At 48.5% G+C, this 11,023-nt stretch overlaps 1 protein-coding gene across 1 annotated transcript; it reads left to right on the top strand.

The window, feature by feature from the left end:
* The first annotated feature begins 2,029 nt into the window (after positions 1 to 2,029).
* Positions 2,030 to 6,956, top strand: LOC137673880 (keratin, type I cytoskeletal 13-like). Its single transcript, XM_068418940.1, has 8 exons — positions 2,030 to 2,518; positions 3,419 to 3,501; positions 4,027 to 4,183; positions 4,615 to 4,776; positions 5,227 to 5,352; positions 5,462 to 5,688; positions 6,178 to 6,308; positions 6,880 to 6,956. The coding sequence occupies exons 1-8, from the start codon at positions 2,030 to 2,032 to the stop codon at positions 6,903 to 6,905; spliced, it is 1,401 nt and encodes a 466-aa protein (XP_068275041.1). The 3' UTR covers positions 6,906 to 6,956.
* The last annotated feature ends 4,067 nt before the right edge of the window (positions 6,957 to 11,023 follow it).

The following is an 11,023-nucleotide window of genomic DNA, read 5'->3' as shown; positions in this document are numbered from 1 at the left end:
TCTTAGCTTAACTAGTGCACTCATTTCCTGAAGACAAAAAGGAAAAATAGCAAGAGAGAGAGCAAGCGTGTGCCAGGCGAGGACCCCGGGCAAAGGGGCTGCTGAAGGCCCAGCAGAAAGAGGTGGGTCTAAGGGGTAAAGCTACAGGCCCACCTGGGACCAAGGTGTCTCAGAAGAGCAGGTCCCACCCTCTCTGCCCTCCGCAATAGGCACGTAGACGTCCTCCACTCCCACAAAGGAGTAAGTCATTCCATGTCTCTGCCCGCGTTATTCTGATGTGCTAAGATGATAACTGTGGAGCAGAGGAAGGAATGCGTGCGCCCTCAGAAAAGATGCTTGCTGCAGACAGCTGTTGGGAAACTCCTCCTCAACCAGACGCAGGGCCGGCGCAGCTTCAAGCCATGCAATATTACACCAGTTTCGGTTCATTCGTGCCACCACGCCCTGACTCCAATTACGTTCTCCAGCCCTAGTCATGAAATCCAGGTTTTCCTTCCTATACACAGCAACTTTATTAGAGTTTTTACCTATTCTGAGCTTTGCTCCTTTGTGTTTAGGGACAGAAGTATCCCAGTATTCATGGATTTACCCATCATTTTATTGCTCTTATTATTCTTACTTCTGTTGAAAAGTTGCCTCCCCTTATCTCTGCTTCCTTGGATGTTTCATACTTCTGTTGTTCACTATGTGGGATTATTTACTTGCCATAATAATAGTTATTCCAAGCCACAATCCTGACACGGAGTGAGGATTTGAGCAAGAGTTTGAGCTCACTTGCTCTCTGGTGAAGCAGGCTTGGAGAATTTCTTACAGGGAATGATTAGTTTCGGAAAGCTGTGGAACGCCTGTCTCTTGCTCAATGGCCAGTAGAAACAGGTTCTCCCTAGAGAGAAAGCCATTGCTCTTGAGTCTTAGCAAAACATCGCATGAAGATGAGCTTAATCTGAATTTTGATGTCAGAAGAGTGAATGGATTCGTACAGTTAAGATTCGGAGACATTAGTGATAGAAAAGAACCTCTAGTTCGTACTTAATCCATCTTCTCCAAGCCAGTGTAGAACTGTATTGGGCAAGGATTGCTCTGCCAGCTGGATCAGCAGTTCTGTTTTTGTATCTCCTAGGACAGTGGTCCCAAACCTCTTATGAGAATGCAGCATATATTGACAGAGAAATGGCCCATAGGATGTTTCCACTCCCATTCACCGTGTCAAAACACCCACCCTGCCCCAGTACCAATCACTATCCAGAATGATGAAAACTGCAGAAATATCTTCACTGAACAACAGGAAATATTTTAAGTACTTTTACCTTACTTTACACTCTCCACATAAAGAAACAAACCCTTTGTGAGTTACTGGAGAGCCACGACCACATACAAGAACCTTTCATCCACGGTCTCACCTGTCTGGCAGCAGAGTGCTCTGGAGTTGTCGTTTTGCCCATGGAGAGACTTACAGGTTAATCTCAGTGTCTCTGATCTTTCCACAAAGTTCTTACATCATTCCTCATACATCATTCGAGAGTCTAACATCGTGCTTATTCCTTCTTTTTCATCTTACATATTCCAACATCAGCACCTTGCATGAAAACTGCTTGTTCAACTCAAAATAAAATGAAAATAAATTAATGAGAGATAAAGAGCTCTTTGATGCAATAACCTTTAATGATTTCTTCCTGGTGTGTAATTTAGGACAGTGTTTTTCCTGGCTTAATGTTGTAAAGTTTGCATCATAAACAAAAAGCTGATGATTCATAAAACATTATTGCTAATGTATTTTTGAAATTAGCAAGAGACATGTAAAGTATCTTCCTTGTCTACCAGGATTCTTGAAAGGAAACTTCCCTTTGAGAAATTATTCTTGGCACCAATGGCTGGAGTAGCCAGCCTTATGGGAAGAAGAAACAGGGGTGACACCCACTGTGGAAGGTATAAATAGAGTTCCGCGGCCACGGACAACTTGCAGTCTGATTTAATATCAAGCTGTGCATCTTGCTTTGGGCTTCTGCTTGCATTTCCAACTGCTGTCGCCATGAGTTGCAACATTAAGGAGACTATTACTGTGTCTAGCAAAGGCAGGAGCAGTGGTGGCAGCTGTATCATTGGTGGTGGTGGTGGAGCACGGATTTCTTCCTACGGGATAGGCAGTGGCAGAGGTTTTTCTGGAAGGAGTTACTGCGGTGGAGTGAATTATGGAGGGGGACTGAGTGTTGGTAGCTTGGCTGGTGGGAGCTATGGAGGTGGCAACTGCTATGGCAATGGCCTTGGTTTTGGCCTTGGAGGTGGTGTGGTTGTCGGTGGTCTTGGGGGCGACTGTTTGCTTTCATCCTGCGATGAGAAGGTCACCATGCAAAATCTCAATGACCGCCTGGCTTCCTATCTGGACAAGGTGAAGTGCTTGGAGAAGGAAAATGCTGAACTGGAGTGCAGAATCCGAGAGTGGTACGCTACACAGGGCCTCTCCTGTGAGCCCCGGGACTACAGCTGCTATTACAAGGAAATCGAAGATCTTCAAAATCAGGTAATCCCCTTTTTCCGTTGTTCCTCCTCTAAAGCTTATTTCTGAATTTGTGTTTAGAACCTACTGCACTTGTTAGAGGTAACTCTGGTGCTGTTAAATGTCTTTGCAAACATAAATTTTGGGAAATCCCCTATGACATTGTTGAGTGTTGGTGCACATTAAAGATGCATGCTGCAAGGTGATACAGGTGGGATAACACTCTTAAAAAGGAAAAGGAGGCTTTGCTACGTTGTGTTTTATCTATACAATTATAAATATGATATTACCAAGTGCGCTTTGAGGAAATGTAATGGTGTCAGCCCAGCTGGAAAAGCAAAGCAAAGAGAACTACAGAGCAAGAGCAGAACATACACACCGAATGCTGTATCAAACAAAGCATTATAAATCCTAGGTGAGAAAAGCTGAGTATTTGAAATTGATTGCTGCGGTGGCACAAAGAGCCTGATACTAACACGTGCACAGTGAAAGTTACGGCTGATCTTAAGACTTAAAGATACCTTCCAACTATCTTCCCTGAAGATCCTGAAGCTCGAAGCCCAGAACACACCAGCTTGAATGCCAGTTGAGATTTAATGTCTTAAGGAAGGTTCTTTAGGTTCATTTCTTTGTGAAGCATCTTTGGAACCTGCCTTCAGATCTTGAACCTGGGAAGTTGCATCTCTCAACTCTTTAAGTCCCAACCTCTACACAATTGACCTCTTTTCTTTACTGACTGTGAGTTAAGGAGGCAAAGCTACCTCCTGCAACTGCTCTGCTCAAGGAACAAGGTTACTTAAGTAAGAAGGTAACAGCAAAAGGAAATTGGGGAGGGTTACTACCTAACTGCAATCTAGATGATAGACCTATAGAGTGTAACAGCAGGGAGAAGTGAGACATCTCTCATGGTCTGCTCTTTTCCAGATTGTCTGTGCAACCATTGATAACAACAAGATCATTCTGGACATTGATAACAGCAGGATGGCTGCCGATGACTTCCGTGTGAAGTGAGTGCCCCTCTGTGCAGACGAACCCCCTTGCCCCTCCCTGCTCCTTTACATCTTACTTGTGCACTAATTACAGAGACTTCAGACAAGTCTCACTACAACACCTCATTAGGACAGGACGGAGTGATGAAACACACTTTGCTCTTGGTCACCAGCCCTCCCTTAATTAGTGTTCTTGGGTAAAACATTTGGCAACAGTGTTGGTGAGGGCTGGGGAGCGGTCTTTAGTGGTATAGTTGGTGCATTTCCATCACACCCCAGTGCAGATTGGGATCAGCAGAACAGAAATGCAGTTGGATGAGTGGTTTCAAACCTACAGTCAGCAGCAGCGGGGAAAAGATAGATGAGGATGAAAAGTTTTCACACAACAGACTCAAGCGCAGTGCAGAAATGGAAGGCACAGTGCATTCAGCTTAGACAACAAAATACAGTTCAGAGCAGGCAGGTGGGAAAGGAGATCTCTGCATAAACTGAGCACACGTGAGATGTCGCCACTCTGAATTTCTGCTTTCTTGCACAAACCAGGTACGAGACGGAGCTGGCCCTGCGCCAGAGCGTGGAGGCCGACATCAACGGCTTACGCCAAGTCCTGGACCAGCTGACTCTGTGCAGGTCTGACCTGGAGGCACAGCTGGAGTCGCTGCGGGAGGAGCTCTGCTGCCTGAAGAAGAACCATGAGGAGGTAGGGTCCTGCCCCTTCCCTCGGAGCACCACGGTCCTGACATAAAATTTTGTCTACGTGAACGTGCTCTAAATTTAAAAGTGAAGATCAACCACTTTTCACGCCACAGCTTTCCCATCAAACGCTTCTGGGGTTCAGCCCTGTCTGCCTCGTGGGTGGTGCGGGAGGTCTGGCGGAGGCGGCTGCTGCTCTCGGGGCTGCGCTGGCCCTGGGAGTGCCAGAGGGGGGTGAAAGTTCCTGCTGACTCCAGTGGATGAGAAAAGAAATTACCCAAGAGATTTGTTGGCAAAACCGCACCATCTTCCAGTGCTTTTTACAGGCACAGCCGGGAGGTTCCCCTCGCAGGGACCGCTCTGCTCAGCCACCGAGGTGGGCTCTGCTGTGCTGTCCTTCAAAAGCCAGTATGCGCCTGACCTGGGTTATATTTCCAGGAAATGAATTGTCTGAGAAAACAATCAACCGGAGACGTGAGTGTGGAGGTGAATGCCTGCCCTGGACCAGATCTCAGGCAAATCTTGGAGGATCTGAGATGCCAGTATGAAACGCTGATAGCGCGCAACCGCAAGGAAGTGGAGGATTGGTACGAGTGCAAGGTAAGCGACACACGCCTGCTGCGAAACAAAGTGACGTGCACATTTCAGGGCATGGGAGCGTTTCAGAAAACAGAGATGGAGACAATAAGCAGTTCTTCCTTTACAGTGAAGCCCGAGATCAGCACTCATTATACCCTGTGCTCCCCAGGAGACACAGCCCTGCCTGACCAGTTTGTTATGTCCCATCTGGAGCAGCCGCAAGGCCTTGTGGTGTGCTGTTGGAACTGAGATATTCCACGTTTGGATTAAAGAGACTTAATAGCCACGAGGTTAATGCGGTTTGCAAAAAGAGCAAGCAGCTGAAGTCGGCAGCTAACGCCCATGCACCGAGAACTCGCCCTGCTCGCTTCTCTTTTTGCTAGCTCCTCACTGTAGCCTGTTTCTGTAAAAGCAAGTTCAACTTACACAGATATTCTCTGAAGATCTTTATTCTGAATTGGTGATTTTCAGATTGAGGAGGTGAATCGGGAGGTTATTACAAGCGGTCAGGAGGTAGAGACGTGCAACAACCAGGTTACCGAACTGAGACGCCAATTGCAAGCCCTGGAAATCGATCTCCAAGCCCAGCTCAGCCAGGTGGGTGGAGAGCTTACAGCTGTGACATGGTTACTGCTGGGGGTCTTAGCTACCAGTCAGCATGACAGTGGTGAATGTTGTTTCTTTGTTTGCTTGTCTTCTTTATCAGAGAAATAATTTGGAATCCTCCCTGGCTGAGACTGAGTGTCAGTACAACACCCTCCTCGGGGAGCTACAGAACCAGATCACATGCGTGGAGCAGCAATTGGCAGAAATAAGAACGGAAATAGAGTGCCAGAACCAAGAGTACAAGACTTTATTGGACGTCAAGTGCCGTTTGGAGCAGGAGATTCAGACCTACCGGTGCTTGTTGGAAGGAGGACAGCAGGACCTTATGTATGTAGATCTCTAAATCCACTAGAGAAAAAATGACAGTATCTAGGACCTGTGTTACAGATTGGGAATCCGACATTATCTTTAGTCCATCTTAATGCTTTGAGATTAAAAAGTTGTCTCATGAGCAACTTTCTTGTGATGAACGTTCAAACCTGAACTAAATATCACTCCCTGGGATCTGCAAAGCAGAGAAACCAAATCTGTTATCTGCTAGTTACAACACCGTAACCACCAGTATGAGGTCAGCATTCGTAACAATCTCCTTTCTATAGTAAGACGGGTGAGAACTGTCAAAATAAGCATTAATTGCAACACTCTGCATTGCATTTCCATGCCAAAGGGGTGCACAAATGCAAAGCAACTCTGAGAAAAGAATGTGATGTAAACTACCTGAACCCCTAAAAAGACACAGTTTGAGACTTTGTGCCTTGTTAGTGTCATGTAAAGTTCTAAAGTTCCCCATTTCTTTCACTGAATTTATCCCCCTAGTCATGGAGGAGGTATCGGAGTAGGAACTGGTGTAGGAGGAGGAGTCATTAGGACAAGCCACACCTATACTACAACTTCATCTTCCCATTGCCAGCCCCAGGTCCCACCCTGCAAGACTGGAGATATACAAGGTAGGAGCCGCATTTCCACAAAACGAAACCCGTTTTTTTCAGTTTGTTCCTTTGTAATAAGGCCAGGAGACAACTCGCTCTCCCAGGACACGTTATTGGTGTCTGCTCAGTTACTGTGCTACTGGTATGGTCTGTTAGAGGGGATCCAAGTACGGTGCAACTTTGGCTGTGTCACTAAGAAATAGATTTAAAGAGAGCTCTGACTGAGCGTGGAGTAGCAGACAGCAAATGAGAGAGAAGAGGGAGCAGCAGGACTGCAAGGAGAAAGCTGGGGAAATGAGGCACAGAGAAAAGATCTGGAAGTAGAAGTAAAGAAGGCGACGGCCAAACAGCTTAGCAAGAGAGTCTGGAAGGAGTGAAAAGAAGAGCAAATCTGTAACTTTACAAGTGCAAATTCCCTTTAAAACACAATTATTTAGGGAATTTCTGGGGTTTCCTGGGTTGTCTGCCAACTGCTCTTGTGTAACAGAGTCTATTCTTGAAATAAGGGCACTACATAGATCAAATTTTTGTTATTTGAGGGATTTTATCTCTGTTCCAATCAAATAATGCTGCTACATTTTTTCTCCAGTGACCTGCAGAAGAATTTGTGATTAAGGAGGAATGGACTAGAAGATGACATACAGAGAAACCCACAGAGAAAACAAGAACACTCGATGTTCACTGCACGCTTCTATGCAGAGAAAGTAGAAGTAACTCAGCGACGCTTTGCCATGTATCTAAGGGGGCCTGTTGGGGCCCACCTGCCTCTCTGTTCTGCTGCTCCTGTTCTGTAATGCTGTAATCTCTAGAAGTCACTTGAGTTAGTCAGGATTACTAATGTACCTGCTGGTGAAAAAATTTCGCTAATAAACTTTGCTTCTGCCTGATGCAATCAAGAAACCTGTGTCTGGAAACTGAGTTCCTTTAGAAAACCAGGTGCTGATCCATGCACAAGGGTCACCTAAACCGGTCAGGATCCTGCTCCACTGGGAGCAAAGCTGCTCTGCCAGCGGGAGCCAGAGAACGGCCTCGCTGCCCGTGCAGACCCTGCCCACCCCTCCCTGGCAAAGCCTGTAGCGTACGTTGCCCGTTCCCGCATGACACCCCCCACGATCTGCATGAACAGGCGACTCAGGCAGACACCTGGGTGCTTCCCACATGCATGTCCGCGTGGGTCTGCCTCTCTGCAGAGCAAATCCCATCTCTTCCGTGTCAGACATCGGCCTGGGGAGAGAGACTGCGCAACACAAGTGCCTCTTGGTGACTGTGAGCAGAGTCAAGAGCAGGTGCCGAGATGACGGCATTCAAATCGTTATCATGAGCCTGCTCTTCCCTCGAGATGGCAAAGGGGGGGTTGGACATCTGTAGCTGTGCAGAGACACCCACAGGGTGGAAAAAGCAGATGACCTGAAAGTCATCTTGACATGACTCTTTTTATAGCCTATCTAACATGGCACAAACGCTTCTCATACCTAAACACATGTAAAATATTTTGGAGTCCTTTGCTGAGAAATTTTAAAATATTTGAAGCACGACAGCAAGTATATTTCCCCAAATCCCACTCCTGAATACACCACACCCCTGCAAGAACGGCACTGCTGCCTCTGCTCGAGGTCAGTTTACGTGCTGCAACAAGCAGGGAGATGGGGACGGGGGGCGAAGGGAGGATGGTGGTTTGGCTTTGAAGCAGAGAAGCAACAAGGCTGATCCCTGGTGGAGAGAGCCCCGAGCAGAGAGAGCGGCGCTCCCGGGCGGCCCCTCGTGGAACCGGCGCCTGGCGCAGCGGGGCGGGGGGGCAGGAGCGGGGCACACCGGGACCGTGGCCGGGGCGCACCGGGGAGAGAGGGGGTGACGCCGGCAGCGCGTTGCTCTCCCCACACCGATTTCTCCCCGGCAGCTGCCCCCCCCCCCGCACACACACAAACCCCCCGGGCTCCGCAGCCGCGCCGCCGCCGCTCGCTCCTCCCGGCCGAGGTTCTCGGCTCTCCGGGACGAATCCCACCCTCCGCGAAGTGAGAGGCGGGTTCTCATCGAAACTAAAATCCTCTGAATGTGGCATCTGAGTTTTCACTCTCTAACTGCCATCGCACTGGCATCTCCCTCTTGCCACCACATAAGGAAACACTGACCTGAAGCACTTGTGAAAATATTTACACTGTTTTGGTTTTGTTTTTTTTTTCAGAGGAAGAGCAATAGAACATGCGTTTGCCGGAGAACAACGGGCAGAGCTGCCAGTCTGTCCAGCGTGTGCCAAGACTCAAGCAGAAGTGCCTCACGAGCACTGTATTTGATTCCAAATAACAACTCAAGAGGAGCTGGAGCAGTAAGTTATCGTTAGTGCAAATGCTGCTTGTGCCCAGGCACGAGGAAGTGGAGAACGTGCCGGGGAAATACGGGAAGCGCAGACGTCTTGGTGCTTCCCAGATCTCTCCATAAGGTGTCAGCTGTTCATAACCCGCCGAGCCAAAGGACATGCCGACGTGCCCGAGTGCCCGGGCTGGCACAGGCCGCCCCTGGGCTGGGTCCGCCTGCCCAGGGAGGGTGAGCGGTGCCTGATGGCAGCACGGGGGCTGAGATCAGGCACTCTGCTGAAAGGGGGACTTGGGTTTTGCTGAGGCCAGGAGATGCAGATCAGTTGGGCTGATACTATCTGTGGCTAAATGGAAGTCGCTGTTAGACGATAAAACCAAAGTACAATAATATGTAATTAAAATAATATTATATAAAACTGTAATGCTACATAATGCACAGCAATCTCAGTGCTGTCCAGGGCCACCCGCACTGACTGTCCTCTAACACGTCTGTGCAGTTACTGCACTGCGGTGGCGCGGGGAAGCGTGCCCTCCTGCCCCTGCCCGTCCCTGCGCCCACCGTGCTGAGCGATTCAGACCCATCTTGTGTTTCGCCGCGTGGGATATTTGGAGATGCGGGAGCAGACGGACACCCCAGGCTCTGCGCCACAGTCTGCAGCCTCCTCTCTAGAGGGCACCCGGCTCTCACGGAGCTGCCGAAGGGTGCTCAGGGGAGAGGCGTGCAGCAAACCCAGCCCTGATTGCTTCACCTTCTCACAGAAATACTGGGCTAACCAGCTGAAGCAGTGTCTGCGGTGTGGGCCGGGGAGATCCTGCGAGCTGAAAACACGGAGCCAGCTGTCAGCCCTGACACCCTGCTCCAGCTCTCACCTGCACCCAGGGGTCACACTCGTAGTAAGGCTGACACGACCTGATCCTGGGGTGTGACTATCGCTTCCTCCCGGCCTCCTCAGAGACCCCAGCTGCGTTCTCCTGGGTGTAAGTGCACAGGATGGGCGCCAGGCTGGAACTCGCTGCACCAGTTTGCTAATACCTGTGTATGTTTTGTGAATGGCACTGGGATATTTTGCACCATGTCGTTAGGCAGGAGCACAGCGAAACCCGGGCTCTCCTTCGGGGCTGTAATTGCGTTACTAGGGCAGAGATGCAGTTCAGACCCTTTGCTGATGAAGGTCTTGCCAATGGAGTAGCATTAGCTGAGACCCCAAAGAGTCAGCGTGCAAGGGGCTGTTCAGACCCAAATGAAGAAGTTCCCCACCAAAGGGTTTGTACTCTAGAAGCCTCTCACAGCTCTGACTCACCTAATTACTGTTCCTATCATAATCACCATCGTTCCATTGGGTGGGGGATCTTATGAAGGTGCCCTTTAATGTTTCATCAGTACTACTCCCTGCAATAACGAGTGAGTAATTCAAGTTACAATTAATCAAGTGTAATGTATGCAAGAATTATTTTTTTTCTAAAGGAGGGATGTTTGCTGGAGTGGATAAGACTGGCAGCAGGTCACCCCCCAGTGCTGCAGCCCAGTTTGAACTGACCAGTGGGTGAATGTGCTGTGTTAGGACCATCAGACGCAACAAGGATACGTTCCAGGGATCTTCCCCGTGACCACACACCTCGGGGTGTGGGCAGCTGCCGAGACTCACACCCTGTCTTGCAGAAGAGTGCAGGAGAGGGGGGACTTACTCTCTCACTTCAGAACAAGATATTTTAAAAACCTTCACTTAAACAAAGCCCAAGTATGTTTTGGCATGCAGGGAACGATCATATGCGGATGGTTTTCATAGAATTTCCCTGAGCTCTAAAAACACACTGCCTTATTTTATTAGATGTTGCCATAAATATACACAGGAAGAAAGAAACAGAATGAACAATACATCCTGTGTACTGTTCCACTAAGTAATAATAAAAATATTTGAAGATGCTCCCACTGGGCACTGGGGGTCCATGACAGTTGTACAAACTGCTGCGGGAACAAACCTAAGTCCAGTGGTTGACTGTCCCACTGCAAGGAGAAGAATGGGGCACAGGTTTTTGACAGAACTATTTCTAATTACAAAAATGCATTTAGAGAGAATCATACTTTTCACTGGGAGTCGTTAGATGGGAAGTACTTTTCGTTAAGAATTCTCAGTTAATCCACAATTAAAATAATAAACATGATTGAGCCGCGGAGCACAGGCTAATTCTGCCATTCGAGTGCACTGGGTGAGTTCATGCCCACACTGGGTGAGCCTTTCAGGCTTAAATAGTGCACCATCCTCTTCTGGGCAGGAGCTCGTAACAGTTTCATCACAGGAAAAGGGAAGAGGCCTCATTGCAAACAACTATGGTGTCATCAGCCCCCAAGGCATCTCCCTCCGCCTCCTCCACCGCCTCCTGTTTTGGCTCTGACCTGAAGCATGTCACTCAAAGCACAAC

The sequence above is a fragment of the Nyctibius grandis genome, chromosome 26 (assembly GCF_013368605.1).
Source record: "Nyctibius grandis isolate bNycGra1 chromosome 26, bNycGra1.pri, whole genome shotgun sequence".
NCBI lineage: Eukaryota > Metazoa > Chordata > Aves > Nyctibiiformes > Nyctibiidae > Nyctibius > Nyctibius grandis.
This window is presented reverse-complemented; position numbering and strand designations above follow the sequence as displayed.

Coding starts and splice junctions, on each gene's coding strand:
- LOC137673880 (XM_068418940.1), top strand. CDS start 2,030: ATGAGTTGCAACATTAAGGAGACTATTACTGTGTCTAGCAAAGGCAGG. Junction 5,353..5,461: donor TCCAAGCCCAGCTCAGCCAG/GTGGGTGGAGAG, acceptor CTTCTTTATCAG/AGAAATAATTTGGAATCCTC. Junction 6,309..6,879: donor CAAGACTGGAGATATACAAG/GTAGGAGCCGCA, acceptor TTTTTTCTCCAG/TGACCTGCAGAAGAATTTGT.